At 37.5% G+C, this 19,315-nt stretch overlaps 3 protein-coding genes across 8 annotated transcripts in view; 2 read left to right on the top strand and 1 right to left on the bottom strand.

Annotated features, from left to right (window-relative positions):
- Positions 1 to 19,315, bottom strand: part of LOC107222515 — a 28,992-nt gene that overhangs the window by 8,516 nt on the left and 1,161 nt on the right. Inside the window, exons 1-9 of one of the 4 annotated variants that reach the window (XM_046731282.1) lie at positions 19,163 to 19,298; positions 17,984 to 18,213; positions 17,765 to 17,903; positions 17,083 to 17,318; positions 16,343 to 16,854; positions 15,921 to 16,165; positions 15,577 to 15,812; positions 15,233 to 15,490; positions 1,827 to 1,847 (exon numbers count right to left, since the gene is read on the bottom strand). In XM_046731282.1, the coding sequence (XP_046587238.1) occupies positions 15,245 to 15,490; positions 15,577 to 15,812; positions 15,921 to 16,165; positions 16,343 to 16,854; positions 17,083 to 17,318; positions 17,765 to 17,903; positions 17,984 to 18,213; positions 19,163 to 19,178 (1,860 nt within the window). In that variant the 5' untranslated portion in view covers positions 19,179 to 19,298 and the 3' untranslated portion in view covers positions 1,827 to 1,847; positions 15,233 to 15,244. Of the gene's footprint in view, positions 1 to 1,826; positions 1,848 to 15,232; positions 15,491 to 15,576; positions 15,813 to 15,920; positions 16,166 to 16,342; positions 16,855 to 17,082; positions 17,319 to 17,764; positions 17,904 to 17,983; positions 18,214 to 18,805; positions 18,878 to 19,162; positions 19,299 to 19,315 lie in introns of those variants that run through there. The other 3 variants (XM_015661922.2, XM_046731283.1, XM_015661923.2) reach the window with 3 other exon arrangements.
- On the top strand, positions 102 to 9,778 carry LOC107222511 (pyrimidine-specific ribonucleoside hydrolase RihA-like). 3 transcript variants are annotated; one of them, XM_046731298.1, is made up of 5 exons: positions 102 to 733; positions 2,380 to 2,596; positions 8,373 to 8,544; positions 8,839 to 9,095; positions 9,354 to 9,778. In XM_046731298.1, the coding sequence occupies exons 1-5, from the start codon at positions 624 to 626 to the stop codon at positions 9,669 to 9,671; spliced, it is 1,074 nt and encodes a 357-aa protein (XP_046587254.1). In that variant the 5' UTR covers positions 102 to 623; the 3' UTR covers positions 9,672 to 9,778. The 3 variants fall into 3 exon arrangements, with proteins under 3 accessions (XP_046587254.1, XP_015517396.2, XP_046587255.1); XM_015661910.2 differs by lacking the exon at positions 102 to 733 and adding an exon at positions 1,696 to 2,005 and having other exon boundaries at positions 9,354 to 9,777; XM_046731299.1 differs by lacking the exons at positions 102 to 733; positions 2,380 to 2,596 and adding exons at positions 6,006 to 6,429; positions 7,530 to 7,746 and having other exon boundaries at positions 9,354 to 9,774.
- Positions 10,794 to 15,222, top strand: LOC107222512 (uncharacterized protein C1683.06c-like). The gene is made up of 5 exons (XM_015661911.2): positions 10,794 to 11,050; positions 12,171 to 12,387; positions 13,550 to 13,721; positions 14,070 to 14,326; positions 14,447 to 15,222. Exons 1-5 carry the CDS (start codon positions 10,911 to 10,913, stop codon positions 14,762 to 14,764), a joined length of 1,104 nt encoding a protein of 367 aa, XP_015517397.2. The 5' UTR covers positions 10,794 to 10,910; the 3' UTR covers positions 14,765 to 15,222.

The raw sequence follows: 19,315 nt of genomic DNA, 5'->3' as shown, positions 1-19,315 counted from the left end.
AATCTACCGATTGATAAAGTTTGTTGGAAACAGTTCAGTGTCACAACGACCTACATACTCATGGTCGAACAACGATCAAAATAAGTCAAATATACTTATTAGCTTCCCTATTTTATGTAATATCATTTTCTCCTAGCGATAATTCGGGCCAAGTGCGAGTTCTTGATCGTGACACAGTTACTCGGTATTTTGTACTCGTTAAAATATTTGATAAGATATTGCAGATAGATGGAATAATTTATCTAAGCCGATTAATATCCCCCTTCGAATGACGTACTACTGGTTTTATAATGACGAACTACTATTTCAGTGTGTAATTTTTCGGACACTGAACGTAGTTGATGTTTGAAATTTTGTAAAGATACTAACCAATATAGTTGTACATATGGTTGTATAGTTTTTTTTATCGTCCAGGGACGCGTAACGAATGACAAAGAAAAAGTGCGTCAAGGTGGCGGAAATATTAATAATCAATAACCATATTTTTGTCGAATAAACGTAAACGATTCGAATAATCGTTCGTTAAATATCATCCAATGTCGCATTGTCGAGTGTAAATGGTGGAAAAACAAACATATCATAAGATACCGGAATGTAGCTTACTCTGCATAAATTGATAAGGAATGAACAAAATGGCGACGGTTATAATTAGCACAAAAGTTAAAAAGAAAAAAATTTACTCTCAACACTGCGTAGCTTCTTGGATCTGCTTTTTGCCAGATTGGTTTATAAGGTGAGAATATTCACAAAATAAAAATGCGTGGATATCTACATACAAGTCGTTTACCTTGTGGATCACTACTTTGGGTGGTTCGTAACCAATATAATTATAAGCTGAACAGGTGTTGGCAGATTGAATAACGATATAATAAAATTTAGGCATCCTAGTGACGCGTTTTAAATTTAAAATCAGCATACCATCATTGGTAGGGGTGTTTGATGGCCATTTCTATTCCGAGATAATACTATTAATTCTGGGAAATTTATTTAGATTCACACACACGCAAGGTTAATTTTGCATTTGCGTATTAGAATATTTTTCAATACATCGGGTGTCGATATGACACTTTTGACCCTCATGGTCACCGATTGATTACAGCTCTGGATATACTCTGCAGATATTTAAGTTTCTCATCATTGAAAAATTGTACTGAAAAATGAGTAATTGTCGTGTAATTGAATCATCCCCTCTACCAGGACCACCATGTACATCTGGCGACAGTGAATCTGAGACGAATAATTTATTACACTAGACAGTTACGTTGGCAACACAGAGAAACCTACAGCGCCACAGTCGGCCGAGCGCGAAACAAACTCAATCTCAATAAACGTAACATAACCCATGACCGTCGAATCTAACCATAAAATACACGTCAATCCAACAAGTCATTATCCCCGCGGATTCTTATATTTCTTATTCGGTATAATGTTCATTGATGCCTTGTCCTCCGGCAAACTTGTTTGCGGAACGAAACAAAATGCAAGACTCGATTCTATATGAATTATGTGACAATGACTCCCAATCTCTCACGTTGGCTGCATCGCCAGTCATTGTCACGTACTTCGTATAGAATCGAGACTCGCATTTCGTTTCGTCCCGCGAACAAGTTAGCCGGAAGGGGAAGGCATTAGGGAGATTACTGAACCTTGCCTTCACCAATCAGAAGAGGAAGAGCTGGAGACTCGGAAGACACCGGTCAAAAGTCGACATTCCTGCTGACAGCTTCAAGAGAAGACGCCGCCCACTTTCCCGATCCTTGAAAATGCATGTTTAGTATTAAAACTGTTCTCTAGGCGTTACTTGGTTTTCACTATTCGTTTTCTCGATCTTCTCAACTGCGACTAATCTGTAATTGTGAGAAGACTAAACATATAAAAGTACGCGAAGGCCTCACGGATTTAAATAAATCTTGGTAAATTCTTTTCGAGGGCGTATCAATTTCTCTACCATGATGGGTAATTTTAAAATCAGCATACTACTGATGCTTTTCTTCTATACTTTGAGGTAAGAACACCAATTTAGTTTACCAGTTATCATTGACGTTTAATTATTTAACCAAACTATATCATGACCATAATTATCACGGGATTATATCGCGTCGCGTTTCGAGGATGAAATATTCGGATAATACCAGAACAAACACTTTTTAATTTCCAATTTCGTTTATTGCCAAAATTCGTACGCGCACTGGCGAATTTTTCTGAAGTTAAATATTTGTGAGAGATGACTAATTGTGCCACAGAGAAAATAGATTCTGGACTGTGTTCGCAGCTTCTGTTAATCATTACGAAACTCGAACTTTTCATGATATTCGTTTTTACTTAACGCTTCGCATAATTCATCTTCATGAGACTGCTTTGTTTCTAACGTTATTTCAGTTGCGTCATCTCGTCTGTGATAACGCCAGTAAAGAAAATGCTAATCGACACGGACGCGGGAGCTGACGATGCGGTCGCCATCATCATGGCGACGGAATCCGAAAATCTGAACGAGGGACCGGAAATTGTTGGCATTACATGCGTGAATGGAAATGCTGACGTCGACATGATCGCCCTGAACGTCCTCAAGACTCTCAAGACCGTAAACAGACTCGACGTAAGTCGAACGACCAATTAACCTTTAGACGGCTGGGATTTGAGAGTAAAAATCGCTCTCGAAAAGTGCCCAAATTAGTGTCTGGTATCATGTATCAACTATATGTATACAGAGTTCATATCACAGGGTGAACTGATAAATGGGTTTTCCTCTAGAGGTTCAAACATACTTGCGATAGTGACTAGCTATCTGTCGCATTTTGTACCCAAGCTGATAGTGAATGACACAGATGAGTTATTTTAGAATCTCCCTAATGCTCATGGTTACGATATATATACCTGGCATTTTTTTAACTGGGTGATTGATTTTACCGTACATAACATAGCTTGTATGACTTTTGAAGATTCCAGTCTACAAGGGTGCGTCCCATCCATTGCTGTTGCCTGATCAGAACAAGCGCTATTTCGGTCACGATGGATTCGGAGAATTTTACTACCCTGATCCACCCTCGACTGACTTGATCAACCAGAAGGACGCTGTGAGCGCGATGATTGAACTCGTAAAGCAGCATCCAGGTGAGTTCGAAGAACGGTGAATCCTTTCAATTCGCAAGCCTTCATACTCGACTTCGGGTTTCCGAATAACACCGCGAGTGAAAGCTAATTCTCAGTCGCCCACGAAATCCCTGCCGCATTTTTACACTTCGACTCTGCGATGCCATTCGAGATGCTGATAGGGAGAAATGAGTCCCTTTCGCTTGCTCGAAAATCTTTCAGTAATCCGTCGGTTTGACATTGGCGCAGAAACTTGATTCCAAGCCCCGGACCGTAATAACTCGACGTCAAGAGTTGCGGTTTCCTTCTCAACAGGCGAGGTCACGATCCTAGCTTTGGGACCACTGACGAACATCGCCCTAGCTATTAGAATCTATCCCGAATTCCTGGAGAAGCTGCAGCAGCTGATCGTCATGGGCGGAAGTACCGAAGGTCGAGGAAACACGCAGCCTGGAATCGAATTCAACTTTGCTGCCGACCCCGCGGCAAACTTCATCGTGTTCAACTCGTCAACGTCAAGGCCGACGACCCTGATATCTCGGGAAACGACTCGAAGAGCCGGGGTACCGACGGTAAGTCAGCGACCACGCAAGCATCAGCTTCGTAGGTAGAAATCTCAGGAGTGGCGAAAGGGATACGTAAGGTACAATAAGAAGAAACCAGGAGAATGAAAGACAGATTACGGAAAAGTGATCAGAGTATAAATGTTGCTTTTAATCGTGCTCATATAATTCTGGCACTTCGCGTACCGATCTTCACACCCTTTTCTTCAGAGTTTCAGGAAGTCCTTGTCCAATTCAAATAATACAAAAATTTGTTTAATCGATTCTGCAATGGCCTCGACTACGAAACCGAACGCAACCTACTCGTATTGGCCAGACGCGGTAGCCGCCGCTGTCGCCCTGACTTCCGGTAGCATCGTGACCGAGTCGGAAGCCTACTATTCGGACGCTATTTACGAGGGCACGAAAACTGCTGGGATGATCGTGGTCGACTACACAAACATCACCAAGAACGCTGCCAACACGAACGTCATTCAAAACGTAAACGCGACCGTTTACCTGCAACTACTTTCAAGATACTTCCTGTAATTATAATGAATCGGACTAGCCACTCTTTTTAGGATCTTTTGGTACTAAAAATTGTTAATTTAACGGAATTCGCTGTTAATATTAAGACGATTCAAATATTATCCTCAGTCAACACGCAAAATTTCACGTTACAAACGCAGAATGGACATTGTAAGATTCCCGGTAATCATTTGTTACAAGCAATATGATGCCTTGTGTAACGTAGGAATGTATTTGTGCGAGTGTTGTCATAGTGGTCTAAGAACGAGCTGATGAACCAGGAGGTCAGTCGTGACACGAGTGTCGTCAGATTAACTACTCTCGTACCACAAAAACTCTGTATACATATAGTTCGAATTTCTATGACACCTTGAATGCATCCAAATTAAATTCAATCCATGTATTCATTTCCTACTCCACCACCCTTGGTCGTAGCTACGTTAGTTGCAACATTATCGAATACCAATTATCAAGAATTCACATCTTATTCTACACATGAACAACTGGATTACCTGCTTGCTAGACTTTTCCAGTAAACAGCGACTGTTACGCAAGAAACATGGCCGAAACGTTATCGTTTAATCGAAACAATGATCCAATCAATGATTGGGGTCCAGGATTAAAAATGTTTACACAACGCAGGAAAATCTGCAGATGTTTAATATGTTACATTTACTGCGTAGTTTTCCGTACTTCCGCCCTTTTTTACTATATATAATAGACGTAAACTAACAATTCGACGGCCTGCACAATCGACCGTTGCACAACACTTTGGCAAATTGGAACGACGCAGGTACCGCGTGACAATGTCCAATTGTTCTATTAATTGCTGGGCAAATAGATCGGTGAATAATTATCAGCAATACGTGCCATGACATGTGTTCCTACTTGACGTTCAGAATTACTGCAAAATGAGTAAAAACTACTACAAACGAGTCCGTATCTCAAAGTCAATTTAGTACATTGGTGTGTTCGGCGACTTTTTTTTTCAGGTAAGTTCATTGGTTAATTGAAAATCGTGAGTGCTAGGTTTTTAATTAAAATGACAATTAATTGTTGAACCTCGTTTATAATTACTGTGTACAGAGTTTAACAGTTGATTCTATTCAGCTGTGTCAACATTTTTAATTATAGTGTTCATACGACAGAATACTATACTATACTATCTCGTTATCGAAAACTCCAAGTTTTATAAATGCGGAAGAAAAAACTGCCTTTCCAAATTTCGAACGCTGGTTGTTTTATGAATTCAAGATACTCTTTCTTTTTTTTTTGCAAGAATGTTGCAAGTTACAGATTCGTTGCAAACGTTTTAACTTTTAATCTGTTTAGTTTAATTCCTCTTTGACTTGCAGGAAAAATTTCTTCGCTGGTTTAAAATTTGGTACTCAATACACGAATTAAGGATGTATTAGCTGTACATTCTCAACCAAAAGTGAGTCTCGTCGGCAATATTTAATACTTTACGGTAAGTTAAAAATCTGAAAAAAATCAACCACAATAAAAACGATGAGAAAATTAAATTTGATTAATAATAATGCCCAAAAGTTGTCAGTAAATTGTTTAAACAAAACATTGTTCGATAAATTTTCAGGGAATGTTTTTTTTTTCTTTGTCATGTAAAATAAATTAATTTATTTTTCTAAATACACGTGAATTTTTAAAGAATTTTCTCATTATTTTGAAAACGGAAATTTTAAAATAATGAGAAATTTTTTTATTTCAATCATGTGTGTTCAGAAAAATCAACGAATTCGTCTCGCATGACAAATAAAAAAAGAACATTCCGTAAAAATTTATTGATAAATTTTGGACAATCATTATTATTCAAATTTGATTTTCTTTTCGTCTTTATTGTGGTTGATTTTTTTCAGATGTTTATCTTATCACAAAGCATTCAATATTGTCGACGAGATTCACTTTTGGTTGGGAATGTATAGTCAATAGATGTTTAATTACACAGTCATTTAGGCAAGTATAAAGTTTGCAGATTCGCGTTCATTACCGATATAACGGAATTCTCTGTAACGCGGCACTGAACTTAAAATAAAAATACAAGCTGTATAAATATTGTATTTACGAATAGTACGAAAATTCTGAGTGTGACACTCAATCGGCTCAGTAAGTCCACCAATCTTGTCTTGAACGGGTGTTCAATTATATGTTCATATAATTATCACAATATTGCGGAGTAAAATTCGACAAACATCATGGGGTATAAAATATCCGTATGCGGCATCGCATTGTTTTTTGGATTCCTCTCAATAAGGTGAGATCGAAAGGATAATAATTTTCTCAAATATTATACCTGCACAAAATCAGCTCGACCGAAGTTCGAATCTAAATATTTTCGATTTATTTCTAATTTTTCCTTTCATTTTTTGAGTCAAAATAAATGAAAGGTATTATTTATTATTTATTTTTTTTTTTTTTGTTTTTTTACCTCACATAGTTTCGCCATATAAATTTCTTCATGTCGACGATTTCCCCTGATTACAGTATAGATATAATATTGAACTACTATCTTCAACTGCCGAACGCCAATTCGAGTCATCGAACTTATAAAGAATGTGAATTCTTCACATTGAAATGTACTTAATAAGAACAAAAAAAAAGAAAACAAGAAAAATAAGAGCAGTGGAAAGATGTAGACAATTAATTAATTTATTTAATCTTCAAACCTCCAACAACTTTTAGTATAAAAATTGAACTGTCTCGATTGGACGTAATAAAGTCAAAAATTTTTTCGAACTGTATAACAGTCCGGATCAAGTATTCGTCGAATGTCTGTCGATGCAAGCAGCTCGAATTTCTAATTCTTAATTTTTGTTGGAACGAAATTCCGACCAAGTGGCATTTTTTCACCACTCTTGACGGCTGGCGGAAAACAAAAATTCTTAACTTCCTCGAGCTGATATTAGTATTAGATATAACAGTAGCATAACACTACTTCTGTATTACTTTGTTTTAATATAAACAATGTCGATAATAATACTAAAATTCTCTCTATACGGCAATATGCAGATTACTGTAAACAAAGTTTGAAAAAGTTGCTTCAAAAAAAGTGTAAGAAATTTGTAAAAGAAAATTCACTTCACTTTGATGAAATTCTGTGAATACTAGTCAACTTGGAAAACTGATCAGCCTTCCAACATCTTGCATATTAACGTGAAGCCATCTTCTCGTGAAATACTTCTCAGTTCATTCTAATCGATTTACTAAGCACAACATGCGATGGATTGAATCAAGAATTGAAGCACTGGATCACTTCAAAGTTTATCGTTACAAAATCCGAACCCATCCCGACGATGATTTGTTACGCTTCAACTCGTCACCTTCAAAACCATCTTTTTGCCAATGTTGTTCCAGCTGCACGAACGCCGATGTAATAACTGCAGTAAACAAAATGATAATAGACACCGATGCAGGTGGCGACGATGCAATCGCCCTTTCCATGGCTGTGGAGAACGAAAAATGGAACGGGTGTACGAAAATAATTGGCATAACATGCGTAAACGGTAACGCTTACGTCGACACCGTCGCCCTGAACGTTCTCAAGACACTAAAAGTCCTTGACAGGCTCGACGTAAGTTCTAAAACGCACTCGCAATTTATTTATTTATTTTTTTTTCAAAATTTTATCACGTATTTTGAACAGGTATGAAAGTAGAAAAAAATGATCAAAAGAATAGAAAAATGATTTTGAAACAATAGAAACAAACGAGGCCTCACTATGAATATTGCGTGAAGATGCTTCATTTAGGAAACCAAATGTTGTTTTCTTCTCGTTTCATAAAAATGAAATTGGTTGTTTTTTAGATAGGTTTAAAGAATCTTGGCGTAAAGACGAGTGATTAAAAAAATGTGAAAATTTTTTCGAAAACTTTTCAGGAGTCTTACTAATGTAGGAAAAATGCTTCGTGAAATTACAAAATGTCATGGTTAACCGTTTACTGGGCCGGCGTGTAATACTCCATGTTTATGTTAGTATAACAAAGTGAAATAACGATGAAAAATCCAAGCCCGACTAGCACTTTGAAGTGCGTTTCGTATTAAACTGAAGAAGATACGACTAGAGTCAGGGGTTCGAATTTGGAAGAACTCGGATTGCAATTACAATTTAACAATAATACCAAACACTTCATTCCACGAAAGTACTATTTTTCTATCGAAGATCATCGTAATTTGGCGTCATCTATGATTTTCGCACAGATTCCAGTCTACAAGGGTGCATCTCATCCGCTGCTGTTACCTGATGTGAAAGATCACTATTTTGGCCAGGATGGTTTCGGGGACTTTTACTACCCTGATCCTCCCTCGACTGACTTGATCAACCAGAAGGACGCTGTGAGCGCGATGATTGAACTCGTAAAGCAGCATCCAGGTGAGTTCGAAGAACGGTGAATCCTTTCAATTCGCAAGTCTTCATACTCGACTTCAGGTTTCCGAATAACACCGCGAGTGAAAGCTAATTGTCAGTCGCCCACGAAATCCCTGCCGCATTTTTACACTTCGACTCTGCGATGCCATTCGAGATGCTGATAGGGAGAAATGAGTCCCTTTCGCTTGCTCGAAAATCTGTCAGTAATCCGTCGGTTTGACATTGGCGCAGAAACTTGATTCCAAGTCCCGGACCGTAATAACTCGACGTCAAGAGTTGCGGTTTCCTTCTCAACAGGCGAGGTCACGATCCTAGCTTTGGGACCACTGACGAACATCGCCCTAGCTATTAGAATCTATCCCGAATTCCTGGAGAAGCTGCAGCAGCTGATCGTCATGGGCGGAAGTACCGAAGGTCGAGGAAACGCGCAGCCTGGAATGGAATTCAACTTTGCTGCCGACCCCGTGGCAAACTTCATCGTGTTCAACTCATCAACGCCAAGGCCGACGACCCTGATATCTTTGGAAACAACGAAAAGAGCCGGTGTGCCAATGGTAAGTCATGTAGCGACACAGAGAAAGAAACAGTTTCACCATAGATCCTGTCTCATATTGCGTACGAAAATTTGCTGTGAAATACGCAATAATACACGGTGTGAAAATAAGAAATGACATTTTCAATCTTCGGGTGAACGGTCTAAATAAAACATTGCGCATGGTGATAAATCTAAACGTGGTAAAACAGAAAGGGAATTTCTTCCGTGAAGAAGAGAACAAAATCGAAAAACTAATCTTTTCACTTTATTTCGTCAGAGATTAAGGAATTCGTTGTTCAAGTCGAACAATAGAAAAACCTGGCTAATCGAGTCTGCGACGGCTTTGACCCTGAAACCGAGCGACGAGTTCTCGTACTGGTCTGATTCAGTTGCTGCATCCGTGGCCCTGACTTCCGGTTCCATTGTGACAAAGTCGAATACTTTCTTTTCGGAAGCTATTTATGACGGAACAAAAACGGCGGGAATGATTATCGTCGACTATACGAATATCACCAAACATACCCCCAACACTTACTTGGTACAGGAAGTGAACGAAAGCATTTACTTGGATTTACTTTCAAAATATTTGAGTTGATTTATTTACTTCCTTGTTGTAATTTCAATATAATTTTTAGTTAAATTTTAAATGATGAATAAATTATAGATAAATCGGAAAAACTTGACAAAATTCTGTATGTTTTGATAATTTCGGTCCCAACTACTTCTTTTCATCCAACTACCACTCGTATTAAAAAGTGTCCTGTGAGAATGAGAACTGCATGTATATGATATATGCTTTTTCGGTGTAAAATCATCAGCTATTGATAGTCCAGTCAAAATAGGTCTGAATTAAAAATATTCGAGATATGGCTGCATTTTTGTATATGTATAGAGATTTCCGACCCTAGGGAACTCAAATTTGAAATCATTTTTTAGCTGCATAGCCCGCGTTTCAAGACAACAACAAAATTTGACGTTTTTTTTGCTTGTTTTCTCAAAAACTGCTATAGATAGATGAAAGACGACTTGGCCATCGTGTAGAGCGGTAAATTCTACATCGAATTATGTCCTCATCTGTCGGAAAAGGAAACGAATTAACAATTTAAGAAAAAAGAAATTATTTCACCAAAATTCCCCAGACGCTGTCGATAAGTAGGATTTCTCTTTTCTTAATTTATTAATTAAACTCGCCGACTCCGTATCCGATATTTTCTTTCTACTTTCACTGGACTATAACTTGAAATTTCTCTGCAACAGCAAAACTTCAAAAGTCAAAGCAATGGGCGAAGACGACATAAGCTGCACATTGCTCGTCTCGAAAGATGAACTGACATGGTTAAACGTCATTTCCATTCCCCACAAATTCATAATGTGCGATACGACTACACAACAGTAACTTGCCTATAATCAATTCCAAAATTCCATCAATAAGAATAAATAAGAAAGAATAAAAATTCTGTACCTCGCGTTTCGAAACCTTCGCTAAGAAAAATGACCAGGGCTGTGCGGCCAGAGTTAGCAGCGAAACGTGTTTAACTTTCTGAAAATCGAGAAATGCAGTTCAGCTTTACCCTCATAATTCCATAAAAGTATCGGAGATTCAAGGTATCTAACAGAATGAAGATTTTTGTACTTCACTACCCGATTTGAACGAACATGAGATCGTTTGACTGCTAATTCTGGCAGTGCGCATGTCATCGTAAACCCAATGCCGTTGTTGCGCCACTGTAGCAAATTCCCCACGATGTTAATCCAGTCAGGCCCCTATCATGGATCATAAACAACTCAATGTACAGTGTAGAAGACTGCCGTGATAGGGCCAGTGGGAGGTGTGATGTGTAAATTTCAAACCAACGATAACAGCCCTGACAAAACGTTCGTCTCCTTGTCAAAGTCCGTAAGAATCGAAATGGCTACATCACTGGGAGTTGGGATTGGAGTTGCCCTGATCACATGTCTTCTGATATGCGGAAGGTAAGTGTTTAATGTCGGTGTACGTGCGATATTTGCATTATAGCGTTTTGATAATCGTTCATATCATTCTGATGCCCGAGTGCAATTGACCGTGAATCACACGACCAGCAATCATTGGTTGGATTCATTCTGCCAATGGTAAATCTGTACGTCTAGCAATCAGTCTAGTTTCAATTTTCTTAAAGGTATATATTTACACGTATAATGACTTCGATCATGGATTTCACCGATTGGATAATAACACTGTATATACTTGAGTTTATCGAAATTATGTATGTACAACATTGGACGATTTGATCGTTCGATAACGACGATATTCTCCCACTCGCTGAATGCTTGTAGTTATTTCGGGTGTTGAACACGTGACGATTACAACGGGTTTATAAGTCAAAGGTAAATTCTCTGCGCGTCATTTGAATTGGCGCGGGTTGTTCAAAAACGTGACGAATTCATCGATCTTTATGGGGCATTCCACGTCAAACCAACGGCTCATGTCCAATGGATTTTTTGGTTTGTTTCGGTCGGTAAAACGAAGAGAACGAATTTTTATTTTTTCGAATTCAGCATCGTTTCCTTAGTTTTACTCTTCAAAAAAAAAAGGAATCCATCGTTAAAAATAAATTCCAAGGAAAAAAAATAATTTTTATTTTTGTTTGAAAAACACAAATTCAAAAAAAAAAAAAAAAAATGTTTAGCATTTTCATTCCACTTTCGAATTATGATAAGAATATGTGTTTTTAAGTTTATGATTTTACAAAAAAGTTTCATCGATTTTTAAAATGTTCGTCTTCGCGTTAAGGATATTTCGGATGGCAACACTTTTACAAAATGCCGTGGAAAAATTTCAAAAAAATTAGAGATATCATTTTTGACCGAAACAAACAAAAAAAACATCCATCTGACATCAAAATCCTAGTGGGTCAGGTCGATGACCCGTTGGTTTGACGTTGAAACGTCCCATATAAATATCATTTCTGATCAAAATAATCCTCTACGATGCAAAACATCCAACCAAGATTCGATATTTAATTGGATACTGATTGTCAGACTCGACAGTTGGTGCATTTTAATTGAAAGCCTATAGACAGTGGAAATTTCAATCTAATTTCGTTGTGTTTAGTACCGCGGACGTAGGAAACATAACGAAAGTGGGAAAACTTTTAATCGACACGGATGCCGGCGCCGACGATGCGATTGCCATTCTCATGGCTTTGCAATCGCAAAAACTTTACGGTGATGCAAACGTGGTGGGAATAACATGCGTAAATGGAAACACCTACGTTGACAACGTCGTCCTAAACGTACTGAAGACCCTGAAGATCGTCGACAGACTTGACGTAAGTTAATACGAGGTATACTCGTAAATTACACGAGAGGTGCGGGAAAGCAGTTAAAAAATTACACTGAACACGAAAGAGTAAAAAAAAAAAAAAAAGGAGATATTTATCGATAGTCAAGGAAATAATAACTGTATCTGCATATGCGGTTGTAAACGTTTTTTACGCTGACTACGAAATGACGTGTTATTTGAGCGTGTAGAGGAAATTGCCTAGTCAAAAGTTAATACTTTTTATTAATTTGATTACGAGACAGTCACGCGTTTTAAATATTCATTAAATTAATACAGTCGCAGAAGCTAATATAATTTTTTCATTAAAATGCAAAGCAAAATAAGTCTTAAATTTGGAACATCAGGAGCTTAGATATTTATTTTTAATTTCAAATTGCTTAGAAGTCATAAAAAGAAATATGGTACCTTTGTTAAGCAAGTTGTGTTTTACAGATTCATTGAAACGGGGGTCTTTTTTTTTCATCAATATTCAATTCCATACCAATGCGATGAAGAAAAGTGTCTCACTTAATTGGATTGCAGAAAAAAGTCTTCTGAATGAATTAGTCATTGCACAGCGAAATGAAATGAATCTGGTATATTTTTTCGATATTCGAAGAATTACAAATCGATGTATAATCACTTGTTTATAATTCCAATATTTGTTTTCGTTAATTTTAGGACCCTCATCATATATTCCGTGAGTTTAACGTACATACATTATAATGCAAAATTTACTAAATATTTGATTCACCGCCGGTAATAAAGTCATTTTGTTAGATAAACTGGAATTTTGTTAAAAGTGAACCGTTTCATTGAATCAAATAAATTTTTTTACATAGTAATTGACTAGATAAATTTTCAATGAAAAAATTTGGAAGATATTTGGAACATAAAAGATTTTTTATCAATATCTAAAAAATTGGAATGATAGGGATTATTTCTTGCCGGAGAAACTTGCTCCTAAAAATCTTTCAAACATTTCCAAGACAACTGCATCATGCAGAAATTTCAATAATAGGCGTTTCTCCATCAGGAACGTTCCAATGTTACTTCCGATAATAGGCACCGTCAAATTGCATGGATTGACATTAACATTTTATCATATATCCTGCGACCTTCCTCCAGTGTAAATTTAAGGTATCGTTCACGGTTTTCTTTCTAAACAGGTACCTGTCTACAAAGGTTCGCATCAGCCGTTGTTGTTAAATGATGAAAAAACGGATTACTTCGGCACAGATGGCTTTGGGGATTTTGAATATCCTGATCCTCCGTCGACGGATTTGGTTCAAGAGAAACATGCAGTGAACGCAATGATTGATCTTGTAAAAGCAAACCCAGGTAAAGACGTTATTTTATAATACAGCGTTGAATCCATCAAAGATAGTCGTTAAAATCCTAATCAAACGTTGTGAAACGAGCAAAACAAAAATGGTGTGGAAGACACCAGAGTTTAATTATTTTGAATATTCGAAATATACAACCTTTATCTCAAATTGTTGATATCTTAGCTGGTGTTATTCAAATTTGCCCGCAATAAGTCTCATTTCTATTATCTACTATTATTGGCACGAATAACACTGCTGTGGATTTTTGAGATAGTTTTTCCTCCTTTCCTATCATCTGATACTCAATATCCGATCCAAAATGTAGAACAAACCAAAAGTAAGTTGACTTGTAATTGACTAGGTGAAATAACGCTCCTCGCTTTGGGACCACTGACAAATGTCGCTATGGCAATCAGGATGTACTCATCGTTTATTGACGAACTTCAGCAACTCATAATCCTGGGCGGAAGCAGCGAGGGAGTAGGAAACGTGCGACCTGGAATTGAATACAACTTCGCAGTCGATCCTGCGGCCAATTACATCGTACTTAACGCGTCGATGTCAAAGCCTGCCATTCTACTACCGTACGAGACATCGGAGCGAGCCAAGACAACAATGGTGAAGTGGACACCTTTGCAACTACGATCACTGTGATAAATAGTACCCAAAAAACAAACCGGGGATGAAAGAGTTAAATATTTAACCATATGACAATAAAGACAATTGGTTTGATTTCAGGCTTTCAGAACTTCATGGAATGCGACCGACAACCCAAAGGTTTGGTTAATCAATTCTGCCGAATCTGTTACACTGAATCCCGACAGTGAATACTGGGAGTGTGCTGATGGTGTGGCTGCGGCTGTCGCCCTAACTTCTGGCACAATCGTGACAAAATCAAAGAGCCTGTACTCAAATGCCATTCACGAAGGATCGCTAACAGCCGGGATGGTTGCAATAGACTATTCAAACCTCACGCAAAAAGCACCAAACACAAATCTGATCCAGGACGTAGACGCCAACGAATTTAAAAACATGTTGCTGACACTTTTGAACTAGCAGAATTTCACAGTCAGCTCTATTTGATCAGCTTATTGACTCTGCTAGTTATACCCTCGCAAAAATGTCAGCTAATCCATTTTCATGGAGTACAAATGCCAATCATATATCAGGATCCAACTACTGTCAGAGTTCGGCGAATTTCTCAAAAACTAACCGTTTTCGTTATCTTTGCCTCGAGAAGAGTAACTGTTCTTTGCAATCTCGTTAAGAGGTCACAAGTGAAAGAAGAGTTCAAAAGAAAAGCCGTGTCAGACGTTGATCACTCTTTAACACGCAACCTGTATATCGTAAATATTATGAAATTGGTAAGGGATAAAAAGAATGACTGAATAATTAAGCCATAAGTGTCAGTGCACCGATTTGGCACAGATCATGGTTACATCTGCGATATCCTTAACCTTACGAATGATTAACGTCGCATTACGCAACTTAGAAAAATTAATAAACATAAATTGTCGCACTAACTTGTCGGTTGAATCATGTGTTATCCTGTGCAGCAGTGATGTGCACATACTGTGGATCTGCCTTCCAAGGACGAATTACCCCATCTTGCCCAAGAATGAAAATGTTGTTCTGTACTTCGTCTCGGAGTTCGTTGACCAAAATTTGCGGTATGTTTTCTTGTGCTACCACCGTTGTTATTTCAGCAGCTGCCTTCAGCCTCAATTCAGCTTTCTGTAATTTGCTTTGCAAATATTCCAGTTGTTGTTTCTTTGCTTGGAGCTGAAGTGAGCAAAAAGAACGCGTGAATGTGATGAGAAATTTCGTTTTTGGTATTGAATATCAATGAAAAAACCAACTATTCTCACCAAAGTAGAAGCTGCCTCTGTTCCCATGGATAACAGTTCTTCATCCGATGGAATTAGAGTTGGTTCGAACAGTAAATTTGTACTAGAAGAGGTGCTTTCGCCAATTTTCGACGTCGCTTTATGTGATTTTGAATTCCGCCGCCAGTACCTTTTCAATCCGTGCTCTGGAGGCTCTCGATCTCCTTTAGTTTTTTTCATATGATCGTTGACCAAGAATATCGTAGCTACACAGCTTCCTGGTAAGTATGTATTTTACGTTTACTGTACCTAATCTACAAACTATTTGAAGATATAATTTTGTCATACCGCGTATAAAATAGTTTCACTGCAAGTAGATTGCTTACCAGTAACCATTTTAATGAAACGGTAACAATTAGCCTTTGTCCCTCCAGTTGGAGTCAACATTTCAGCAATCACTCTTCTGGCATCCTTTTGACAAACTGATGCCCGTTTCCGCCAGTCTTCTAGAAGATTGACATGGCTTAATGCTATCCTTGTACACCCGTTGCTGCAGCAATGCTCCTTATACATTTCAGATATCGGCTTCAGACGCGCAGTTCTTTTAATTACCTTATCCACTCTGGGCCCTCTGCAAATGGACAGATCAATTGGATCGGTAACTGTTTCAAAACAGGATAATTTACACATTTCTGATTAAATATCGAAGAAACGAATTTTATAAATGTCATTGAAACATGTCAAAAATACTCAAAACATTATCAGTAAAACAGTGGAACAATTTTATTCATATTAAATAATGCGATACCTCTGAGGTGCGGTTTTTGATTCCTTGTGCAAGAAATTATTGGAATACATCAAAATTTTCTTTGTAGCCTTTTCACACAACGCATATTCTGTCCTCAATTTGATCCTTGAACTGAGAACAAACTTCTCAAAGTCTCTACTTTTGCATTTATAATGTGGCTTGCGGAATCCTTCAATCAAGTTATCTTCACACTCGTCGATGTGGAGTTCGTTCTCCGAGTGAACATTGCAGTAGTCGTCTTCGCTGGCGTTTGAGAATTTTCCATTTCTGTTCAACTCTTCTGCCCTGCGATGGTAGCTCAACAGGTCCAGTGCTTTCAGCTGTGTTTCATGAGTCGCCGAATTCGCTTCAGAAAACAAATATTTCTCTATGCAACCACAACCCTTAACACTGAATGATGGACAGTACAACATCGCCAAATCTGGTTCATTACAGTCAAGTGAAAGCTTCTTCGCAAAGTTCATTGACTCGGTAAGATAATCATTTTTAAGTTGCAGCAACTTTTCGGCATCCTACACAAAAATAAAAAAACTGTACAAGTTGCATATTTATTGTAGTGAAATTTTGGTTTCTACCATATTTATCTGGGAAATTTTTATTCTTCCATAAAATCTCAATCTTTTTCAAAAACTGGGATGTACTTTAGGCACACAGAAATTGAGTATCAAACGATCATTCAGAAAGACAAAACTTCAGAATTAAGCCTGTTACAAAAGCAATTGGTGTATTTAATTACGTACATGGATCACCTTAGCTGGTCGATCTTTACGATTCGTCTTGGCTGCAATTCCACAAGCATTGCATAGCATCATAATCCTGCCACTAACGGGATCGACATACTTTCTGGGCATTGGTGGCCGCTTCCGATTTCCAGGACTGCATCGTGTCGGATCGACAATATGCGGTGATTCACATTTGTCGCAAGAAAATGGTAGACCAGTTCTCTTGTCGATGTAAACATCGTTGGACGAATTGACTACAAAATCAGAATGTTATGAACGAATTAATTCAATACTGTTACATGCAAGTTGATTAGTTATAAGGGAAAACGGACTGGACAGCTCTTTTATGCTTATTTCCTGCTTCAAAATTTAATGTCTCAATTCTGTAGAATCAAAAGTGCGAAACTAACGGATTCAATTTGACCGTTTATAATGTCAAGGCAAGTCAAGTCAATAAATACAGTTAATACGTTGTTCAAATTGAATATTATCCCAAAAAAGTTTTCTATTTGATTTGGTCAATTTTTCTACAGTTTCCTTTTTCCCAACGATCCCCTCATTTTTTTTGTTGCTTGTTGCTTTTATGAAAGTCAAATATTAGATTAGGTTCAAGAAATTCATGAGAATGGTATAAATTTTTTCTTAGAACACTGTAATAAAACTGCTCCTGACATTGTCCCATTTGATATTTTTCACTTACTTCGCTGTACTCGAATTACTTTGGGCTTCTGCCTCTGTTTCTTACTGCCTGTAGTCAGATCTGAGGGAGAATACGGCCTCGGCTTTCTTCTCGGCCTACCAGTAGATGTTGGAACAGAACTAGTTGCAACGTTGCCAACCTGTGAATATAAATGGATAATAACATGACTTAACAGTTCCGGCGTAACTTCAAAGTTTCTTCAAACAGTCCTATTCTTACCTCTACAAATCCACTTTGCCCAGTCTCAACTACTTCCAAATTGCTGATTCCCCATATCGGACACAAATTAACTGCGGGTAAAATTGCATAGTCGTTCATGTGACTTGCAACATTATCTTGAGCAATTTGATCATTCAACTCAATCAGTTCCTGGCAGTGCAACTGCCTGTTTTCATCACACTTGTAGCTACTTTCGTCGGCGGTTTGAAACATCATTTCCGAGGTATTGCCTGAAGATTCAAGTTACCATGAGTATGTGAATTAAAAGGTACAATTTCTTTTATTCAACAATCCTTAATTCATTATTTTTTTGTAGGCATGCAAATATATTTCATATTACGAGTGTGGTGCTATATACTAATTCATACTCCACTGACTGAAGTTATCCCTGAGACAGTTCTACGAAATTAATCATAAATTAAATTGACAAAACGATTTCTCTTCTAAGGCAAATTGTTTACGTAAGACAGAATTATGGAAATATTCGATGCACACTTTTATCACTATTCTGTAGTTCATGTATTTTTCTGCAAGTGGATTCGAATTCATGAAAAGATCACAATTCAAATTGAACCAACTTACATAGATTATTGCTAACATTCGACAGGTGATAAAACTTCTTGCCTTCTGAATACGTTTTTGGATTACTCCTGAACGGAATAAGAGAATAAATTTTCCTCTAAAAATTTAACGATTTTAAAGTAATGAAATGGCATTTACTACAAAAATGAATTCAAATTTTAACAAAACTTGTTACTGCTATCAGTATCACGATGAAAAAAACAGATATCTACACAGTTGAATGGTAAAGAGACGTTATACCTATATTATTCCTCGGTTCAATCCGTGTTCAAGCGGAATCAGAAAACCTCCGATACTCATACTCGAACAATAGCATTTTTGTTTTTTTGTTTTTTTTTTTTTTTAACGGTACGGAATTCCCCGCTTAGCAGAGTTAAAATACATCGCATAACCTATTACGTCTATCTACAATACAAAATAACCGTAAACATTATTATTGCATCGCGTATTACTGCTTGACGTTGAGTCTTCCCGCATTTATAGGTGCATAATTTAACCTTGTGTCTTAACTAATGATTCTCGGTAGAATTCAGAAGAATCAGGCAGTTTTATCAAAATTTATTATAATAATATGCTTTTCGATTCGAAACAACTTACCGACGAGACACTCCATATTGGAATGTGTGGAAAAACACAACAAATGAACGTGAAAATGTCCGTAAGATAATATATAAGGTCAAACTGAAGTTGTTGAAATAAAAACTTGGTCACACACGAGTGAAGTAGGCAACAGCTGTTTACAAAATGCAC

This window comes from Neodiprion lecontei, chromosome 2 (assembly GCF_021901455.1).
Source record: "Neodiprion lecontei isolate iyNeoLeco1 chromosome 2, iyNeoLeco1.1, whole genome shotgun sequence".
Lineage (NCBI taxonomy): Eukaryota > Metazoa > Arthropoda > Insecta > Hymenoptera > Diprionidae > Neodiprion > Neodiprion lecontei.
The sequence above is the reverse complement of the archived record's forward strand: the minus strand, read 5'-3'. Positions and strand labels throughout refer to the sequence as shown.